Consider the following 23,435-nt stretch of genomic DNA (forward strand, 5'->3'; position numbering starts at 1 on the left):
GCATTTTAATACAGCTACATGTAAATGTATACATCTAGGAACAAGAATGTAGGCCATACCTATAGGATTTGGGGCTCTATCCTGAGAAGCAGTGACTCTGAAAAAGATTTGGGAATCAAGGTGAATAATCAGCTGAACACAAGCTCCTGGTGTGACACTATGGCCAAAGGAGCTAGTGTGATCCTTGGATGCATAAACCGGGGAATCTTGAGTAGAGAGGTTATTTTACCTCTGTAATTGACACTGATGTGACCACTGCTGGAATACTATGTCCAGTTCTGGTGTCCACAATTCAGGAAGGATGTTGCTGAATTGAAGAGGGTTGAGAAAAGCGCCGCAAGAATGAATAAAGGATTAGACAACATGCTTTATAGTGATAGACAAAGAGTTCAATCTATTTAGCTTAACAAAGAGATGGCCTGGGGTGTCTAAATAGAATCTATAAATACCTATTTTTAAGAAAGGGAAAAAAAAGTGATCTGCCTAACTCTAGCCCTGTTAGTTTGACATCCGTAGTATGCAAAATCTTGGAAAAAATTTTGAAGGAGAAAGTAGTTAAGGACATTGAGGTCAATGGTAATTGGGACAAAATACAACATGGTTTTACAAAAGATAGATCTTGCCAAACCAACCTGATCTCCTTCTTTGGGAAGGTAACAGATTTCTTAGACAAAGGAAACACAGTGAATCTAATTTACCGTGATTTCAGTAAGGCATTTGATATGGTTTCACGTGGGGAATTATTAGCTAAATTGGAAAAGATGGGGATCAATATGAAAATTGAAAGATGGATAAGGAACTGGTTAAAGGGGAGACTACAACGGGTCATACTGAAAGGTGAACTGTCAGGCTGGTAAGGAGTACTATGGATTCCTTATGATCGTTTGGGAACCAATCTTATTTAATCTTTTTCTTATGACCCTGGCACAAAAATGAGAATTGCGATTAAAGTTTGCAATACAAAGCTGGGAAGTATTCAATACAGAGAATGACGGATATCATACGGAAGAACTAGCATTACCTTGTACTGTATAGTCAATGTGAATTAATAGTGAAAAGTGCAAAGCATGCATTTAGGTTTATAACAAGAACTCTTTGTATAAGCTGGGACACATTAGTTTAGAATAAACAGGACGGAACAAAGAACTCTGAAGATTGGTTGATCACGGTATACTACGAGCGCCAATGTATATGGCCGTGAAAAAGCCAATGTGTGTCTTGATGTATCAGGCGATGTATTTCCATTAGAGATAAGAGGTGTTAGTACCGTTATACAAAGCATGGTGAGACCCCATCGTGGAATGTGTGCAGTTTGGTCTCCCATGATTTTAAAAGGATGAATCAAACTGTGGAACAGTCCAGAGAAGGCTTACTAGGATGATCCGAGAATGAAGAACCTATCTTATAAGGGGGCTCAAGAGTTGTCTTGTTTACGATAACAAAAAGAAAGACTGAGGGATGATATCTCTCTATAAATTATCAGAGGATAAAATCAGGACGGAGAAAATTATTAAGCTCAGTAGCAATGGCCACAAAGATAAAATGATTATTAAAATGCCGTAGAGTTAGAACTTGAAATTAGATGAAGGTTTCGACCATCAGAGGAGTGAAGTTCTGGAACAACAGCGACCTTCTGGAAGGGTACAGTGCGAAAAAGACATCTGCTTCAAGACTAACTTTGAAACATTTATGGAGGATGTATGATGGGATAGCCTAATTTGCATTAATTTGATCTTGTATTATGGTAAATTGCCCAATGACCTGTTGGATGTTTAGATAGGGTGAGATCGAGTAGTACAGAGATTCTTTCCTGGGATTGGTGTGATCTCGCCCCACATGCTCACGTTTAGCTGATCGCCATATTTAGGGTCGGGAAGGAATTTTCCTCCAGGGCAGTTTGGCAGAGGCCCTGGGGGTTTTTCACCTTCCTTTGCAGCGTGGGGCATGGGTCACTTGCTAGAGGATTCTCTGCCCCTTGAAGTCTTTAAAGCACAATTTGAAGATTTCAATAGCTCAGACATAGGTTAAGGGTTTAATACAGGCGTGGGTGGGTGAGATTCTGTGGCCTGCGTTGTGCAGGAGGTCAGACTAGATGATCCTAATGGTCTCTTCTGATCTTAAAGTCTATGATTTTATGAATTAGTATTTGATAATGGGCTCTTCAGTCCAGCAGAGAAAAATATAACATGATCCAATGTCTGGAAGTTGAAACTAGATAAATTTAGGCTGGAAATAAGAAGTAAATTTTTTAACAGTGAGAATAGTTAATTATCAGAACGATTTACCATGGGTTGTGGTGGATTCTCTGTCACTGGCAATTTTTACATCAAGATTGGATATTTTTGAAGAAGATATGCCCTAGCCTAGGAATTATTTTGTGGACATTCTCTGGACTATGCTATAAAGGAGGTCAGATTGGATGATCACAGTAGTCTCTTCTGGCCTTCAAATCTGTGAATTTATGAAAAACTGATCGCAGCTGAGCCCCACAGAAGTTCAGAAGAGCTTTCCACCATCTCTCTGCAGATCCCACCTCCTTCCTTTTCTCCTCACAGGGTCTTTGGAGTCTTTTCCCCCAGTGACTACAGTAACTTCTAGGGAGCTATCTGTGCAGGGGATAGCAGATTCTGGGGATCAGAATTCTGTTTGCCTCCACTCCCACCAACACCACATGCTTTTGGTAGTGGCTTAGGGAGGTTGTGACAGATGAGCCCTTCTTCCTCCTCACTTCTTTTGCCTTAGAAGAGTCATTCTCAGTTGCAGTGTACTTTCTGGGTTGATGGCTCCATTTGGCAGTTATCTGGTACTGTATCTCCTTTCTCCTGTCAGTTGTCGGTCAGCAAGGAGAACCTGCTTCCCCATTTTTCCCCATGCTGGGACATTCCTCCCAACATCATTCCCCAGTGATCCCATTGCCATATGCAGCAATGGAGGACAGGTTCATGAACTCTGCCTGTGAAAGAGGGAATGGGGATGGGGACTTAGGATTTGTTCTGTGGCCACTACAGAGACACATGCAATATCCTCTAACTGCTTTTTGGGCACAGAGTCTAGCCCAGAGATGAAACTGGGCTATAGCTTAGATCGATGCCTGTCGGGCAGTGGAATCATGATTCAGCCATTCAACTTCAAATGTAGTTTTGCCAAGTATGGTCTTGGGGATTTGGCCCTTTATAAATATATTTCTCTCTGGAGTTTTGCAAATAACCAATTTTTCAGTTCAGTGGCAGAATCAAAACATGGAAGAAAAGAAGTGCTTGTGGTTGTGGTTGTTTTGGGTTCACCCCAAATTAACATTTTTTTAAAAAACTTCAGTAAACTGTAAAAGTAAAAAAAAAAAATCATTTCAGAATGAACAATGCATTTTATTTGACCTGAAATGAAACATTTTGTTTTCAAGGGCTTTTTTACCTATAATTTAAAAAAAAATGAAGTAAAATTCAAAATGAGAAGTCATTTTCAATTGAAAAATCTAAACGTTCCATTTCAAATATGTCAAAAACATTCTCTGACTTTTTCAAAATTTTATTTTATTTATTTTCCAGCTGAAATAATTTGGCAGATTCACAATTCAGTAGATCTGAATCTGCCGTTTTCATTGAAAAAAAAAAAAATCTGAAAATTTTCACCTAGCCCTATTCCTGAGCAATATAGATTTAATTCTTTTCAAAGTATTTGATAAAGTTCTTCAAAAAATTGTGCATTCCTTGTATGAAAGATCAAACCCTCTTTCTCATTTCAAGATTTACTGTAGTGAATTCTTCAGCATCTTCTTTTGACATTAGATAATTCTATGCACAGCTGTTTAAACACAGTCCACAATGGCTTTATGATTAAGAAATTTCATATCACTTTCTGTTACTGTGTGGATTCATAAAATTCTATTCAGAAATTTTGATTCACCTGATTATGTTTCACAGCTGACAGGCCTGATGCACAAGTAAAGGTATAAGATTAATGGGACATATAAGTTCCAACACTCAAGTGTAATATTTTAAGTAGATGGTGGAATTGAAGAGAAGTCTAAATTTGCACCACAGGTGGTGTACTGTAGCACATTAATGTAAAAATTGGTTTCTGGATTGCAATCTTTTCTCTAAATGTCATACTGTCTGTCTGTACCCCGTGATAATAGACAAGTATCAATTAGAGGCCTTTGTACTGGTGGTAAGACTAATCTGGTTAGTGTCTGAAAATTGCAAGTTGATCTGAAACTGTATTATATGCACTAAACATGGTTTAATTCCCTTGGTATGATTTCCCCTCACCATGATACGATCCTGAGATATGTCTGAAAATGTGTGTGGAGAGTTTGCCACCACCAGTTGCAATAGTATAATAATAAAAATGGCTATGTTCTATGCGGATAACACTTTTAACATTTTAATATGAGTACTGAGCTTACTCAGCAATGTGTTCTCATTTGAAAAATACTCTCATTTTTTCGTATAAATGGTTGTTTTGGCATTGGTTGATCTGGCAGTGCTGAATGTGCTTTCTGCATGCTGCTTACTACTGTCAACGACTGATTGGTGCTATTTGAACTAGACAGACTCAATGTTAAGTTACACCAATCCTTGTACATGAACATGTTAGCATCAAGTCTGAAAGTTCTTTAGTGGGCCATAGTGCTAACAGGACCTCTTTCCTTGATGCCATGCCTTGTTCAGCTTTTTCACTAATCCAAGTTATGTCCCGCCCACAGCCCAGTGCAAGTCTTCTCACATCTTTTCTGACACATTACACACCTCCACAGATAATATGCCCCTATTTGCACTTCCTTCCACTGGAGCAGATGCTGTTGCTGTTTGGTGCCAGCTCTGAATTTAGCTTAGAGTTTTAAAATGCCAGAACTTGATGATGTGGTATTTTTTGCCTCACATAACATATGTTAAGGATGCTGGCTTGAGTTCAGATGCTTTGAGTCCAACAGTAACCACAGAAGATGTGTGGGAAACAAATAATTTATTTTTATGACTGTAAACAGTTATGGATATATTAGTGTCCTGAGTAGGAAAGAAAAATTTCTTGAATTAGATATATTTTGGATTTAAGAAGATTAACTAAGAAATGTTTCATGTCCCTCTTTTCTCTTCTTTCTTAGGCACATGTAGGATGTGATCCTGCCTTTCTTATATTACTTAAATGTTCCTCAACTTTAGTTTAACCTCTTGAAAGTAAAGAATTACATGTGGATCTCCTTTTGTGTAGAATTTTGTAAATATGGCATTTTCATTTGATATTTTAAATTATCTTTGTTATTGCTTCCAAGATATTTTAATAATCATGTTATATAATACCCTTTATATCAATGAACTTCATCCTGCATTCCTTGTACATAAGGAATGGTCAGAAGAGTCAGCAGGAGTTTTGGATATGAAAAATTAGTTTAAAGCCTATTCGAATTTCTTTCAAAATGGCAGTTGATACGTCACCTCTCTGCAGTCTCTACTCATAGTGTAGGCAGTATGGTAGTCGTCAGCTGGTGGAATGGACTAAGGTTGTTTTTATTCTATACTATACTAGGAGCAGTGCTGAATCTAGATTCAAGGAGCCACAACCGGCTTCTTTGTGCCCCTCTGCTGTACCCATCAGGCATTGGGCATAACTGAGAATCTGGGCCAGAGTCTTTCACCTCTAGGCCACCGAAATCAGTTCTGGACTTTAGTGACTCAAAGTCTTTGCAATCTGATGGTTAATCAGTAATCTATGTGAAATGAGGTGGTGGTTTTAATTCAGTTTCTGATGAGCATGTGTCCACATACACCATCAAAGAGGTCTCTTAATGGCACCCTTGTTAACAGCTTTAGTGGAGTGGCCAAAGTACTAATGGAGAGGGAAACTAAGCTATGCTCACTGTTAGGGGAGGTCCTTTGAGATCAAGGACACATTGGTAGCTGTGTGGTGAAGCCTGAACTGCTATTGCACATGCTGTATCTCCTCTATAGATAGATAAAGGACTTCAATCTGCAGGATTGGTAACCTGGCATATTTCACCAGCACTAAATTCACTTTATTTTTAAAATAAAAGTTACTTTTCATGGGGGCTGTAAATCTCCAGCTTTATAAATTTAAAACAGTCTAGTAAGTAGATTTCTCTGCATAAAGGTATTACAGATGTATTAAGTTATAAAGATATTATATAGGTATTATTATTTAGGCTTGTATTAACACATATAAACTTTTGTATGTGTTATTTCTATGTATTTCACAGTGTGCATAATGGGATATAATGAAAGTGGGGCCAAGGCAGAACTGGGTAGCCCCATTGCATAGAAATTTGGGTATAGTATGTGAATAATCACCTGTTTATCCACACATGCACATAGTTCGGACTTGCTGCTTTCACTATCACCGTGTAAACCCTATGGTTCATTGGGAAGTTTACAGCAGACTTAGCTGAGAAAATACTTGTAGCTATTCTAGTGTGTGAGACAGCATTAATTTAGGGCAAGAATCTTCAGTGATGTAGGTAGTGCATATCTAGTTATAAGACTAGTGGAAAAGTATGATGTATCATTTAATTTAATTATTTAGGAAATTAACACAAAAACCTCCAGTGTGATTGCTTTATATTTTCTGTTGGCTGGTGCTTTAAAAATATATTTTCTTAACCTAGATTTCTAATGAAGGTCATTTTAATGCACCTCTGTAAAAGAGCTTAGCAGCACAAAGCATCCAGAGAGAAAATTAGAAGCTGTGAAACCGTGAAGTTTACAGTCTGGGGCTCAATAAACAAAATCTTTATTGGTCTATGAGGCACATATCTATCAGCCTAATCTCTATGGGTTTTCATATTTTTTTTTTTTATCATCCAAAGCTTAAAGATGACCACTCTGGCCTCTTATCCTTAATTAGAAAAAAATCAGTGGGAATGTTGAACATATTTTTATTCTTCAGTACTAATTAACTTATGGACTGAAGCTTTTCCCATCCAGTCAACAAAAGTCCAATTCATAAGTAGCCTCGTTAAACTTCTTGCAAACACCAGCTGAGCCATTTCTCATTTCCCCTCCCTCAAATATTCACTTCTAATTGGTATAAATGGTCAGGTTTCTGTTGTGGATGTTTCTTTCAAATGACAGACTTTGGAGATGTTACAGAGAGAATCATCATCCCATGTGTATCTTTTAGAAATTACTGTTGTTTGAATTTGTTGTTGAAAAATTCCCGCAATGTGCGTGTGTGTGCGTGCGTGTGTGTGTGTGTAAATGAACTGACCTTCCTGGGGATGTACCTTCAGTGTATGTAGTTTTCTTTATTTGTTTTTCTTTGCTAGAGTGATTTCAAGCTCTGTGAGGTGTGGTCGGTCAGTCATAGTCTTAAATATTTACCACCCCTAATTCCTGCAGAGTAGCTGTGATGGGCAATTCTATGAGGCTTCTTTAGTTTCCTGGCCTAAGCATTAGATAATGTTACTGGTAGTTGGGAGGGCAGGACTAATTGACCTGTCTGCCACTGTGACTGATGGAAGCCCTTCCCCTCAGTCAGTATGGTGATGTCTTTTCTTGTTTTCAGTTTGGCCTTTTTGTCCAACAAAGATCTGCCTTCACCTCAATCTCTACTCTGGACATGTCTTCACAACAGCCCCGAGTCCCTCCCTATTCCAGTCTTCTTTGTGCTGCTCCCTCTCTGCTCTGGGTTCCCATAACTTCCTTCTTGCTCTAGGTTTCCCTCCCTGCATCCCATGCTAATGGTATGCACTTCTAGTGGCTCGACCACTGTTTCTGATTGTTCATCAATAATAATTTACACTGTGCTTTGCATCTTCAAAGAGCTTTTTCAAACATTAACATTAATTCATGTTCACCCCATTATGTAGGTAGTAAGTAACATGTATTTCAATTTTATAGGTGAGGAAATTGAAGCAAAAAGATTGTGATTTGCCCAAGATGACCTAGTGTAAGTCCTTATGCCCAGGATTAGAACACTTTGGCTCCCACTTCTGTGCTCCAAACACTAGAGCACATCTTGCACAAAAGACTCAACATTAGGGCTGGTCAAAATAAAAAGTTTTCCCTCCAAATTTCCAATTTCAAAAAAAACCCTTATTTGTTTAAAAATAAGTTTCAAATGAAAAATTTCAGCCAGCTCTACTCAGCAGTGGCAATGATAATTGCAGGAGAAGCCAACAAGTTTGCATTTTGTATTAGTCTAGTGATCGTGTTTGTTTCACTGTGCTGCTTCTGAGTCATACAGTCATTCATAAAGATACATATTAAAATATTGATGTGTTGTGATGTATTCTGTGTCGTATAGAGAAAAATCATATTTTACTCACTGCTGCAGCAAAAACTGGCATGAGTTTTTCTCCAAAAGTTTAGAGTATCTTCTCATATCTTAGCATGAAATGATATTTGAGCAGCCTTAATGGGATTTATTTTGAGATTTTGAACTTAGAGAAGAAGTTGTATGGTTATAAAATACATGTTAAGTCTGAAAAATGACTCCCAGGCGAAGCTACCAAACATGAATTTACCAACATTTTTTCTTGTTTTTAAAAGATATTTGAGACAAAAATATAAAACAGTTGGATTGGGGAAAAGGCTATTGGGTGGTGTTTGTTTTTATTTTTTTGCAAGATGTTCTTATTTTTATTGATTTCTCTTTTTGACAGCTCACTGTGCTGATAAATGTGTCCATGGTCGTTGTATTGCTCCAAACACCTGTCAGTGTGAGCCTGGCTGGGGGGGACCCAATTGCTCTAGTGGTAAGTTTGCACCTGCTGCTGCCTGTCTTGTGCTGTTTTTACTGTATTGTCCTTCTTTTGGAAAATTATCATAGATCCTGTGCTTGATCTCCTGGTCACTGTTGGAGGAGCTTACGCTGATTTACCAGAATGTGTCAGGACTCTGTATGTGGTCTGATTTCTTTCATTTATTCCCAAGCAGTTGCTGCACATGCCAATATTAAAAAATGCTAATTAATTTAGCCCCATTGACAAGCCAGATTGGATAGGGTTCCATTGCTGGAGAAGGTAAATATATTTGCCCTGATCAAGGTTCCCTCTAACTTTTGTTTTCTGAGTGCAAAAAGGATGATTGCCTAAGCTCAAGTTTAAACCTGACTAGTCTCTTCCGCTGCCTATTTCCTACCCCTTTTACTCTATCCCCTCGCTCGTTTCATTTACCCCTTCATTCACTCATTCCCATTCCTTCCTCCTCCATTGACTCAGTATCCTTTTTTGTTATTCCATGTCCTATATTCATTATCACTTTCTCTCTTCTTGGTTGATTTCTTTTCATTTCACTCTCCCTCACTGTTTTTCACTTACCAGCCCCCTCTCTCCAATTTTCCTTTGCCTCACTTTTGCTGTGTGGGTGAATAAGAAAGAAAGAAAGAGAAATTGAAGGTGTAGGCAGCATTGAAGTGCCCTTCCTTACCCAGCACTTAAAGCTGCCAGGGGAAATTGGAGACCTGGAGAACGTCCCTGCACTTCTCCAAGAGTTCTCCCTCCCCACTTGGGTGGTACCAGAAAGTTGAAACCCTGCCAGGCAGGTTCCCTGTAGTTCACGGTGCCTGTCAGCAGTGGGTGCAGCTGTACTATGACAACATGGCTTTGAGGGTAGGGGAACCCAGGTACTGACCTGTATGTTTTGTATTTTTAAATACAAATGTAGTGGAGTAATGAAATCAGTTTTTTCCAAGATTTATTATGGGAAAACTCACATAAATGGTGTTCCTCCATATCTCCTTTTAAGGTGTATAGCTTTATTCAATAACAGCTTTTTTTCTGACCTCACTAGAATCTGATTGTTGTATGTAAAAGCTCACTGTGTATGTGATGTTAGAATGAAGTTACTCTACAAAAAAACAGAAGTGGAGGTCCATTGCTGTATCATAAAAATTTTAATTAGTGCATTGAAGGCATTGAAAGAACTTGGAACTTCAGTTGTTCTTCATTATAACTAGTTTCACTACATCTGGCCTGCAGGATGACTCTCCAGGATTACTTTCCCTTAGCCAAAGCCCCTTCAGTAATAATTTATTTTGAATATATTTGTATCAAATCAACTCTCTTCTGCTGCTACTGCTGCTGCCTTTGCACGTTGCCTCTGACTGCTGGTCATAGTAGCTTCAGCAGTGAAAATACCTTGTGCTTTCTGTACACAAAAGACCTAGTGTGAAAGAGCCTTTGTTATTGTACCTTGAATAGAGTGATCTCATGGGATATTTGTGATGCTCTGTGAAAGTTTTTGCATACCAATACAGCTAAATTTAACTGCTAAAAATTTGTTTCAGATTGCTGCTGTTCTTCTAGGGAGGATTAAAGAGGAAGAGAGTATTCTGTTCACATGCTGTTGAAGCAATGTTTGAGACATGTGGTTTAGTGTATATCCAGCTTTTTTATGAGAGGTTGCTTAAATGAGATGTTGCTTTCAGTGGATTGTCTTGCTGAAGATTCAGTTGTTCATAGGCATTCTAGGAACAAATAACATTATTGTTGGCCCGCACAGAGGGGAGCGTAAGTTTTAATTTGAGCAGTGAAGTTTGTTACTAGGTATAGTATGACAGAATTGTGTGATCTCCTCATCTGTGCTGACAGACAGCGCCTCTTAAAACAGACCAATAGTGGAAAACACACCAAATAAATAATAGTTTGTAACAATAGGAAGACAACTACTGGACCTGATTTTCATCAACATTTGCATAACATAAACCCCTGCCCTCTTCACCTAATATACTTTCAGCTATGTTATCCATGGAGTCCCAAGACTCGCATTTTCTTTAGTCTCAACAAAGGCACAATAAAATAATATATCAGATTATTTATTTTTATAAACATTTTGGGTTGTTATAAAATAACATGATTATACTGTGGTGATGAAATATGCCTAGATATCTAACTCAGTAAGTAAGACAAGCCGGAGACTCTCCATGAAATCCAAATTTATTTTACATGTTGGAGCTCTGATTCAGAGGAGATGGGTGGCAGTATTAAATCCTAAAATAGAGAGGGAGACATTTTCCTAGGATTCTGAAATTTATTGTAAATTATTGTTTGTTTGGTAAATCCTGATTTGGTGTTTAATTTATTAGCGTTTATATTCATTCTACTCAAGAATAAAACCTGTTATGTAAATGGTGCAGAAATGAATCCACTCTTCAAAAAATACAATTCCTTATCAAGGAGGGTCAAACACTGCCCTATGTCGGAGCTGCACATATTGTAACTGAGGATAGAATTGGACCCATAATGGATCTCTCCACCTGTTCTTCCTCTTCAAACCCTATTTTGACTATTATTTATCAATTGTGTAACTGTCTTCTGTTAACAGAACTTTTATTTCAAAAAGTCTTGGGCTGCTGTATTACTGTGACTGTTTGGCTTGCTGGGTGGTACTTGTAGACAAGGACTTCCTGAGTGTTATAATGTTCTCTCTAAAAATGACAAAGTGATTGCACTGACTCGATTCAGGTATCATGCAGGTAACAGCTGTGCAAGCAGCCTCCTCCCATACCCATTACTGCCAATTCACCTCCGTGTGATATGAGCTAATGTCCATTTGGGACTAGCATGGGATTCCAATTCACTTTTGATGTAGATTTGAACTCCACTCTCTCTAGAGATGCAGGGGGAAACTCACCGAAGGAAATTCGTTTATTCTCCCAACCATATCCTGTGCACTTCTGAGCACCTGGTTCCTGTCCATCCTTTCCACAGAGTGGGGATCTTGGTTCTTCTTCATTCCCTGCAAGAGGGAGGACAGGTTCATCAGCTTTTCCCCTCCCTGATTTATTGCAGGGATTGCAGGCATAAGATTCTCCCTCCCTAAGTAGGAGATGCTCTTTAGTCTCCCTTGTTCTTGACTCTTGGTACCTACATGCTGTGACAGACTCATGTGAGAGGCCAGGAACGGAGACGATTCAACTTTATTGAAACACCAATTCCTTAGATTGCTAGTGGGGCAACTGTAAACTTTTTATAAGTAGGTCTGTTCTTGCTGCACATTGTAGTAGGAGTGAGTGTGTGTGTGCGCGCGCGCGTGTGTGTTAAACCTCCCTACATTACTTTAGGCATCTTGCCAAGGAATTACTCTACTGTGATTCTCAACCCTTATATTGAGAAAGCTCTTCATTGCATGCCAGTATTTAGCCTATTTTCATAGGCAAAATCCTGTTGTCCTTAATCAGTAAAAATATCAGTGTTTTTTACCAGTCCCTGAGTAAAATATGAGCAGAGACTTCAGGCCTGCTATGTCCAAGATCTCCTTGATGAATTTGTCATATGTATAGATGCTTTTTCTTCAGACCTTAGACCTTATCTTTTTGGCAAACATATTATGAGGCACTGGGTAATGTATTGCCTGCGGTATAGTTCAGTGCAGAGAGATGAATGAGATGATAATATAAATCTGAAAAGAAATGCCACATGGATTAAAAGGGTGCACATTTACAAAACATTTTCATTCCAGTGCAAGAGCTGACATTCATGTGAAGTAAATTATTCTAATAAAGATTTATTGACTGGACACAATAGACAGATCAATGTCATTTGAGTGGACAGAAGACATATTGAACCTATCCCTTGGAGCTAGTGAATCAGTACATCCATTTCACTGTCAGGATCACTTTGAAAAATTGTTCATGAAGCTGCAAGAGTATGAACTGATCAGTTTGCTTTGGTCAGACTGAGGGCAGAATTTAGGAGAGGAGAAAGGTTGATCATGATAGGAAGGGGTGGGTTAAACATGAAAATATTTTAATAGATTTGACAAAAAGAGCCTCTGATTGTCTCATAGTTAGCTTGATTTTTGTCAACAGTTGTAGTGAAAACTTGAATTACAGTAGTATAAGTTTTACTGGTTACAATGTTAGAGGAAAATAAAAATAAGAGCCCATACGTATCCAGTTTTTTTTCTTGTAAGAGTAGTTCTGCCACTAGCAGAGATTTCACTTACGGGTGTGGGAACAAACTGTATATCATCAAGTATTGTGAGTTCTGATTCACGTGGGTTAGTGTGCACTGCAAACTCTCTTAATTTTTATTTCTGACAAGTAAAACAAATTTCTCATTTGCGCATTCCTCAATAGCAAAAGATAGAAACCATCAAGTGAAGATGTGTTGTGTTCATTTCTATACATCTAGACAGACATGAACACAACACATCTTCACTTGGTGGATTCTGGTGCTATTTTACCTTTTTTCATGATTAGGGGACACAGAGTGATATCCAGATGAAATGATACATAGTATTATAGATCACACAAGTCTCAGTATGGGACATGTATGTGACTGAAGTATTCATATGCTGTAATATTGATTCCTGATACGTAATTAGGAAATTCCTTTTCTTCACATTTTCTCAGGCTGAATAGTTCTTAGTCCACAAATTGTTCCACTGAAGTCAACAGTCAATAAGGAAGCTTTTCCTCAATGAGAATAAGGATGACAGAATCCAGAGGATGAGTCATTCATAGAGCTGAATTTGGTGTCATTTTAAAATTTATTTTAAGTGTGAGTGACAACTTTGAAAATATATTTCCTGGATGGCTGATGTCAACTAGTCAAGGAAGGATCTGGTCCTAGGCTTTGGTCTGCACTGAGAATGCTCAGTGAATCTCTCTACATCATTCCCATAATCTCATATGCAATATATGCCTTGGAGTGACAGGGTCCAAGACTTTCGGGCAGTCTGATTGATGGATTTGCTCTACAGCTGCAGACCAAGGTCCCCTGCAGCCCACTAGGAATCCAGGCAGGGTTCTGTGGGAACCTTGCTTGGTTTCACTGAAAGTTTTTTGAATACAAGTATTTCCAGTGAAATGTTTTGGGCTTGACAAATCAGCATTTTCCAAAACTTTATTTCGCTGGAAAATTTCTGACCAGCTCTACTTACGCGATCCACCAAAACTTGTAATTTACTTGTAATTTCTAAAATTCCCCCAATTTAAATCCAACTTTCTCTGATTAACTTCTGACTTTTTCCTCTAGGATCAATGAGAATCTTCAGCTTAAGATGTAGGGTTTCTTTTCCCAGCTAGTTAGATGGAGTGCTGGGGGTCAAAAATGGTAACCATCAACACTTAACAGTAGACAGAGTCATTACTGTGACTTAAGTAATAGGTAACTTAGCTGCAGAGCCAAAATTTCTGATGCTACATGACTTTGGTACTTATTCAGGCCCCAAATCAGCAAGGCACATAAGATTAATGTTATACATATCTTTAAGACCATCTGTATTCAGTAGAACACTTAAGCATTGAAATCCCACTGAAGTCAGTGGAAATTCAGCCCCTGCTTAAATTTAAGCACATGCTTAGATGTTCTCCTGAATCATGGCCCCATTGTTTAAGCCCAGGAGTAAACACAGAGCTCTTCTCCAGTCCTTAATTCAGAGAATTACTTGTCTAATGATTTACAGTAGCTTTTGGAATGAAAATATGAACCACGGTAGCTTTAGAAATCCATTCCAAACAGCACAAAGTTCCATAAATAATATATGCCTCCCTAAAGAAAGTACTCAAGCAAATATTTATCTTCAACCCTCCTAATGTTCAGGGTCTATCTGACCCCAACAAGCCCAAACATTTTTCATGCCAAACCTGTGCCTCTTCATACATTAAGTATCCTTAGACTAGGGATGAGGTCAATCTTTCCACATTAGTTTATCATCCTACCTGTTGTGGTTTTTGTGTAGCAAAAAAGGTCATTAAAAAGGTAATGGGATCAGTTAGATCACTCAATATTAGTGAACGGGGAAAATGAAAGTACTACACTTCCAAGATCTTTGGGGGTCTCTTGGACCCTAAACATATACAAAAATTTAAATGAAATGTGAAACCACTGCCTCTCTTTTCTTCAATGATTCTCCTGAGGACAACCTGTATATGAACCTGTCTACAAATCTGTTGTGGTGCAAAAAAGTCACTCAAAAAATATTAGAGTCAGACCCCAAATTAATTATGCAGGCATTTTATTTTGAGGCAGCAATATATTTTAGCATTGTTTTTACCATCATAGATTCAGTGGTTTTTGTTTTTAAAAAAATGCACCGGTGGGGTCTAGGGTGGGATGTGAGGTGGGGTCATTGACACCCCAGATAACATTTTCCTCATGTATCACCACAATTGTCCAGCAAATTGCATTTCTTTGAAGATAACACTGTCAAATTGATTTTCTGGGAAGCCTACACTTGCTAGGATTCTGAGGAAGCCACAGTTGTGAAATCTATTTTCTGGCAAGCACAGACTTGACAGATGCTGAGGCAAAGAATTTCTGGGGAAAAGACTCACTGCTCCACATGCACATTGCATATCTGAATGCACATATTGTTTGGATTTTGTTGAATTACACATGGCATAATAAATCTTTGAGTAAGAGATGGGTATTTCTGAGGGACCTGGGTACAGAAATGGTGAAACCACTGGTGCAGGAAAGGAACATTGCAGACCTTCCTTAGGCTTCTAGGGAACATCCCCTGTTGCCCATTCCCAGCTTCTGGCAAAGACAGGCTAAGGTCACTTCAGAGCATGGTTTTGCTTCTCTGCCCTCCCCCGCCCCCCCACTCGGCTAATAGTCATTGATGGGCCTATCCTCCATGAACTTACCTAGTGCTTTTTTGAATTCTGTTACAGTCTGGGCCTTCACAACATCCTCTGGCAAAGAGTTCCACAAGTGACTGCATGTTGTGTGAAGAAATATTTCCTTTTGTTTGTTTTAAACCTGCTGCCTATTAATGTCATTTGGTGACCCTTAGTTCTTCTGTTATGAGAAGGAGTAAATAACACGACTGATTTACTTTCTCCACATCTGTCATGATTTTATAGACCTCTATCATATCACCCCTTAGTCGCCTCTTTTCAAAGCTGAAAAGTCCCAGTCTTATTAATCTCTCCTCCTATGGAAGCTGTTCCATATCCTTAATTATTTTTGTTGCCCTTCTCTGTATCTTTTCCAGTTCTGTTGTATCTTTGTGGAGATGGGGTGACCACATCTGCACGCAGTAATCAAGATGTGGTTATACCATGGATTTATATAGAGGCAATATGATATTTTTTGTCTTATCTACTCATTTCCTAATGATTCCCAACATTCTGTTAGCTTTTTTGACTGTTTCTATACAGTGAGTGGATGTTTTCAGAGAACTATCCATAATGACTCCAAGATTTCTTTCTTGAAAGGTAACAGCTAATTTGGACCCCATCATTTTATATGTATAGTTGGGATCATGTCTTCCAATGTGTATTACTTTGCATTTATCTACACTGAATTTCATCTGCCAGTCACTGCAGTTTTGTGAGATCCCTTTGTAACTCTTCATACTCTGCTTTGACCTTAACTATTTTGAGTAGTTTTGTATCATTTGCAAATTTTACCTCCTCACTGTTTACCCCTTTTTCCAGATCATTTATAAACATGCTGCACAGGTCTGGTCCCAGTACAGAACCTGTGGGGACACCACTATTTAACTCTCTCCATTTTGAAAACTTACCATTTATTCCTACCCTTTGTTTCCTATCTTTTAACCAGTTACTGATCCATGAGAGGACATTCCCTCTTATCCCATGACAGCTTACTTTGCTTAAGAGCCTTTGGTGAGGGACCTTGTCAAAGGCTTTCTGAAATTCTAAGTACACAATATCTGCTGGATCACCCTTGTCGACATTCTTGTTGACCCCCTCTAAAAATTCTAATAGATTTGTGAGACATGATTTTCCTTTACAAAAACCAACAAATTGTATTCATCTATGTGTCTGACAATTCTGTTCTTTACTATAATTTCAACCAATTTGCCTGGTACTGAAGTTAGACTTATTAGTCTGTAATTGCTGTGATCGTTTCAGGAGCGTTTTTTAAAAATTAATGTCACATTAGTTATCCTTCAGTCATCTGGTACAGAAGCTGATTTAAATGATGGGTTACAAACTACAGTTAGTAGTTCTGCAATTTCACATTTGAGTTCCTTCAGAACTCTTGGGTGAATACCATCTGGGCCTGGTGACTTATTACTGTTTAATTTACCATTTTTTCCCAAAACCTCCTGTAATGACACCTCAATCTGGGACAGTTCCTCAGATCTGTCACCTAAAAAGAATGGCTCAGATTTGGGACTCTCTGTCACATCCTCAGCCGTGAAAACCAATGTAAAGAGTTTTAGTTTCTCCTCAATGGCCTTATCTTTCTTGAATGCTCCTTTAGCATCTTGATTGTCCAGTGGCCCCACTGGTTGCTTAGCAGGCTTTCTGCTTCTGATGCACTTAAGCATTTATTTTGCTGTTACATTTTGAGTCTTTGGCTAGCTGTTCTTCAGATTCTTTTTGGCCTTCCTAATTATATTTTTACACTTCACTTGCCAGAGTTTATGCTCCTTTCTATTTTCCTCAATAGGATTTAACTTTGGCTTTTTAAAGGATGCCTTTCTGCCTCTAACTGCCTCTTTTACTTTGTTATTTAGCCACAGCAGCACTTTTTTAGTCTCTTTACTATGTGTTTTAATTTGGGATATACATTTAAGTTGAGCCTCTATTATGCTGTCTTTCAAAAGTTTCCATGCAGCTTGCAGGGATTTCACTTTTGGCACTGTACCTTTTAATTTCTGTTTAACTAACTTTCTCATTTTTGTGTAGTTCCCCTTTCTGAAATTAAATGCTACCATGGTGGGCTGCTTTGGTGTTTCCCCCCCACAGGGTTGTTACATTGTATTATGTTTGGGTCACTATTATCAAGTACTTCAGCTATATTCACCCCTTGGACCAGATCCTGTGCTCCACTTATGACTAAACCAAGAATTGTCTCTTCTCTCATGGGCTCCAGGACAAGCTGCTTCAAGAAGCAGTCATTTGAGGTGTCAAGAAACTTTATTTCTGCATCCCGTCCCGAGGTGACATGTGTCCGGTCAATATGGGGGTAGTTGAAATCTCCCATTGAGTTTTTTATTTGTATAGCCTCTCTAGTCTCCCTGAGCATTTCACAGTCACTATTAGTGGTCAGTAGTATATCCCTACTGCTATATTCTTATTATTCAAGCACGGAATTGCTATCCATAGAGATCCCAGGAAGCAGCGTCTACTTGCTGAAGCAGCATCTAGTTGCTGATCCAGAGACTAGGAAACAAGAATGATGTTCCATCTGTTTCAGAACAAGAAACAGAAAAACACACAAAAATGTACAAAGTGTAAAACTTTTGTATGTTCAGAACACCTCACTTGTTTTCCCCTTTTGCTCGAAGTAGTAGGCCACTGACTGCCACTTTGCTGTGTTTGTGCCTTTGATTTTGTTGCTGTTGCTATCTATTTTCATTGTCTAAACGTAGCATAAGTTAGAGCCTGACACTTGTATAGTTTGTAGCTTTTAAAAAAAAATGTGTTTAATCATGGGGTCAGTTAGATCTCAACACAAGTACTATGTAGTGTGCTCCTGAATCTAGAAAAGTTTTAATTTGTTCATAGTTTTATAATTCACTGGTTACAATAAAGCTAGTTTTAAATGCATGCCATGTTTTTTTCCCCCCAATTTTGACATACTAGGGGTCTCCAAGACCCTAATATGGAAATAGTTGGGTGGTTTTTGGTTCTATACGAGGTAAGCAGGTGCTTACATCCAGTGGGACTAAGTATATGCTTAAGCACCTTCCGGAATAATTATGCTTCCTGAATCAGGGCCATAATTTTTCTACTTTAATTTGCTTTAAAATATATTATATATTAACATTATCTATTAAATGTAGTAAATGAACAATGAATCATTGGAAGTAATTTATTCTTGTTTTTAATTAGAGTTCATTTAGGTGTAAGTGATAGTCTCAATAAATCTTTCTTCTAAACATTTAACAGTAATTTAACAATTTCAATAGCACACTTTATTTCACTTAGCAATGCTAGCCTTAATGATAAGCCTCTGGTGGTTGAACGCATTGGGTTTTACCTTGTACTTCACATTTCCCTTGAAGCATGTAATTTTTTTAAATATAACTACATTGCTTATCATCTGTTATGGTGTAGTTAATTACTAGAAATGCTAGTGTCTGTATTAAAATCAGTTAAAAAAACTAATTGACTTATGACATACCCTGTGTTAAAATATGTGGTTTTGTTTTTTGTGGTCACTGTCAAGGTTTTTTCCCCACTTTGAACTTTAGGGCACAAAAAGTGGGGACCTGCATGAACACTTTTAAGCTTAATTAATAGCTTAAATCTGGTATGCTGCCACCAGCCAGAATTTAGTGTCTGGCACACCTTCTGTTCCCCCCAAACCTTCCCTGGGGAACCCAGACCCAAACCCCTTGGGTCTTAAAACAAGGAGAAATTAACCATCCCCCTTCTTTTCCCCCCAGACTTTCCCCTCCCTGGGTTGCCTTGAGAGGCTTCACACCGATCCAAACTCCTTGGATCTGAAAACAAGGAAGAATTAACCATCCCACCTCCTTTCCCCCCACCAATCCCTGGTGAGTTTAGACTCAATCCCTTGGATTTCAAAACAAGGAAAAATCAATCAGGTTCTTAAAAAGAAAGCTTTTAATTAAAGAAAGAAAAAAGTAAAAATTATCTCTGTAAAATCAGGATGGAAAATGCTTTACAGGGTACTCAGATTCATATAGACTAGAGGGACCCCCCCCCCCCAGCCTTAGATTCAAAGTTACAGCAAACAGAGGTAAAAATCCTTCCAGCAAAAAGACACATTTACAAGTTAAGAAAACAAACATAAGACTAATCCGCCTTGCCTGGCTATTACTTACAATTTTGAAACATGAAAGACTGATTCAGAAAGATTGGAAAGCCTGGAATGTACGTCTGGTCCCTCTTAGTCCCAAGAGCGAACAACGAACAAACAAAAAAGCACAAACAAAGACTTCCCTCCACCAAGATTTGAAAGTATCTTGTCCCCTATTGGGTCCTCTGGTCGAACGTCAGCCAGGTTTACTGAGCTTCTTAACCCTTTACAGGTAAAAGAGACATTAACCCTTAACCATCCGTTTATGAACAAGCGTTTGTTTCTGTTCTAAGGTCAAGCACTGGAGACTCAGGTTCAACAGTAACACTGTGTTTTCCACTTTACCAGCAGCACCCTATGGCCAGAGCAGTGATTGGGCGTAGGGTGCTGCTGGTGGGGTAGTCACTGCCACTGCCCCACCCAGCAGCATCCCTTACAGCCAATCACTGCTCTGCTCCACCGCAACACCCTACTGCCCAGTCACTGCACTGCTCCACCCGCAGCACCCTCAGCCCATTCACTGCATTGCGCCCAGTGGTGAGCTGGAGCCGGTTCTCACAGGTTCCCAAACGGTTGCTAAAATTAGATCTCCGTGGAGAGACAGGTTGTTAAAGGCCAGGGGATGGGCAAGAACTCCAGTCTGCGGGCCTGGACTCTATCCTGTTACTCCAGGAGTCCCAGATGGGAGGCTGAGGCTTAAACCGGCCCTTCCCTGCTTACCTCCAGCTGCAGCTCAGCTGAGCTTCAGGAGTCGTCCTTGCTGCCGCTTTTTGAGCTGGCCCACCTGCAAGGTGTGTCTGTGGGTGAGCGTTCCTGCTGCAAGCTCCAGGCTGGCCGGAGGGGAGGGGGAAGTGGGCAATTGGTCTGGGCTTGCCACAAGGATTGTTCTCCCTGGACCTCTCTGCTTCCCCACCCCGAAGAGCCACAGCAGGCCAGCAGCTGGGCAAGTTCAAGCGGAGCTCCTGAGTGGTCCTGCTGCTTTGAGCTGCCGTCAGGGAAGGGAGGGGGGGCTGCAAGCTCTAGGGTTGCCACGTTAAAGGTCAGTGGGAGCAATTTGCCCCAGGCCCCTGCAGGGGCAAACCCTGGCCCCACGGGTAAATGTTTGTCACCCCCCTTAAATCAGAACTTTTTATAGCGGAACGGCCTTGTTAAGATTTTGACTAGGCTCATCACTGATTGGACCCATCCAGAACCCTGTAGCCCCAGTCACTGCAACTCTACCCACCCATCACCGACAGCCCACTCACTGCACCTGTTCCCCACCAGCACCCTATAGCTCAACTCACTGCATCTGTTCCCACCAAGCCACCCTAAGCTCAGTCACTGCAATGCTCCCACCATCCTCGCAGCCCTACAAGCCCACTCCAACTGCAATTTTTGCTACCCACTCAAGCACCCTAGGACAGCCAACTCACTGTCCTGCTCATGCCAGCCGATGCGCCCTAGAGTGCATTAACTGCACTGCCCCCCTCCCAGCACCCTGTCGTAAGTAGATTAGGTAAGGTTTAAATTCTTTTACTTAAAGGTGTAACAAAAGGGGGAACCAAACACCTGACGCAGAGGACCAATCAGAGACCTGGATTTTTTTAAAAGTCTGGGAGGGAACGTTGGAAACTCGGGGTCTTTTTAGTTTTCCTCGGCTGTGAGTAAACAGCTTTTCTTCTAACTCCATCTTCTTTCAAAATATTCTACTATCCAGTGTGAGTACAAAGGAACCAAAGTAATCGGCTGTGATGTGCTTTGATTTTGTATTTACATGGGTGTTGATTTGCTGGACTGGTTTAATTGGGCTATCTTTTAAATCAGACTGTTTATTGCCTTTTCTTATAAGCCATATTCCTGTATTGAAGTTTTCTTAATGCAGAGTATTATTGTTCTGTACTTTCCTTTTTTTTATATAAAGTTTATTTTTAAAACTTGTGGGAGTTTCTTTTCTAGTGAGGCAAGAGGGATAGAAATTTCTGTGCACCAGGTATCTGTCTCCCTCACTGGGACAAGACAGGGAGGGAGGGAAAGCATTCATTCTGTGTCTGACTTTCCTATTGTCCCCAGGGCGGGAACAGGAAAAGGCTACGGGACAAAGGGAGGGTGAATCTCTTGTGTGAGCTGACTAGGTTTGAATGCATAGCCTCGGGAGCTAAGATTGCCTCTCTGGTTGTATTCAAACGGAGTTAATAGGACAGCATCGCACCGGCTAACCCAGGAACTAGGGGGGGAAGCTGGGGGATGAGATAGAGGAGACCCAGGGGCTTGGGTCTTGGAGGGGTCCCCAAGGAAAGGTTGGGGAACCCGAGGGGGCCGAAACCCTGGAAAACTTGGCTGGTGGCAGCGAGATAAGATCCAAGCTGCGGGGTAAAAGCTTGGGGGAAGATTCACACAGTAAACACCCAGACGTTTGTATTAAGTACGCAGATACTATAGACGTTGTACCCAAAAAATCTGGATAAGTACTAACTTTCCAGGAGGACCACCCTATGGCCCACTCACTTGCACTTCCGACCACACCAGCACCTACAGCCCAGTTCACTGCTACTGCGCCACCCAGCACCTACTATAACGCCACTCACACGGCACTGCTCCCTGGACCCAGTGCCACCTCTACACGCCCAATCACGCAACTGGCCCACACAGCAACCCTACAAACCCACTCAATGCACTGCCCCACCCAGCACATACAGCCCCATAAGCTGCACGTGTCCCAACCAGTGCCCTTGGCCCAGGCCCACTCATGCACTGTCCCATCCATGTGCCCTACTGGCCCAATTCACTGCACTTGCCTCCCAATTCCAGCACCCTAACGACCCACTCACTGCAAAACTGCTGCCCACTCAGTAAACCGGCTAGGCCTATGAACCATTCACTGGTGTTGGACTGCCCACTCATCCAGCCACCATACGGGCCCATTCACTGAGAGTGTCTGGTCCAACCCAGCGCCCTACAGCCCACTCACTACACTGCCGCACACAGAGCACCCTTTATCGACCCATCACTGGCACTGCTGGGCCTGCACCCCGAACACTGCTTATGGCCCAATTTTCGACTGCATCTGCTACACACCTCAAGCCCACTTATCATGGATACTTTTAGTAGTGCTAAGGCAATATGACAGGTCATTCGGGCATAATCTGGAAATTATGCACAGAAGACCGGTGAACTAAGTCCCCTGAACTTCTAAGTAAGGCCATCCATGATCACAAAATTGGGGAGCCTGGGCAATCTGCTGGTGGGCTCAGAGCCTTACCATGGGTCTCCTTCTACTAAGTACGGGGCTCCAAGCTGCCAGGAGAGGCCAGGGAGCTTCTGATGAGGGTCCACCCCTGCCACCCAAGCCAGTTGGGTTGGCAGTTGTGAGGGATGCCCCCTGCTGTCAGAGGTGACTGAAGCTATGGAAGTTCATGCCTGCCACTTGTTATGGCTGGGTGGCAGGCCGGGGTCCCCCTGCGGCTTCCTGCTTTCTGTCTAGGTGGCAGCAAATCCTGCAGCTCCCAGCTTGGTGCATGGCTGAAGTCTATATGAAGGTCTTGGAGGCCCTTAGCTATCACCCGTTTTGACAATACACACTCCACACCTAGAGCACCCTAGAACAGACCACTGCACTGTACTGGACCCACCCAGCCTTCTGGCCCACTCCAGTGACCCCTTGGCATCTAGCACCCTATATCTATGGACCCCTCTCCAGCTACCTTATGCCGCTCACTCAACACACTCTACTTATGTGTCCCCATCCATGCCAGCCCTCCTCACATGATATGCTCTCTTGCCGGATTTCAAGGCAAGCCTG

The 23,435-nt window shown here is 40.6% G+C and overlaps 1 protein-coding gene across 2 annotated transcripts in view; it reads left to right on the plus strand.

Annotated features, from left to right (window-relative positions):
- The window catches only part of MEGF10 (multiple EGF like domains 10), a 147,204-nt gene that overhangs the window by 52,310 nt on the left and 71,459 nt on the right, over positions 1-23,435 (plus strand). For both annotated transcript variants that reach the window (XM_032798554.2, XM_075067184.1), the window contains exon 5: positions 8,618-8,710. In XM_032798554.2, coding sequence (XP_032654445.1) covers positions 8,618-8,710 — 93 coding nt within the window. The remainder of the gene's footprint in view (positions 1-8,617; positions 8,711-23,435) is intronic.

This window comes from Chelonoidis abingdonii, chromosome 6 (assembly GCF_003597395.2).
Source record: "Chelonoidis abingdonii isolate Lonesome George chromosome 6, CheloAbing_2.0, whole genome shotgun sequence".
Taxonomy (NCBI): domain Eukaryota; kingdom Metazoa; phylum Chordata; order Testudines; family Testudinidae; genus Chelonoidis; species Chelonoidis abingdonii.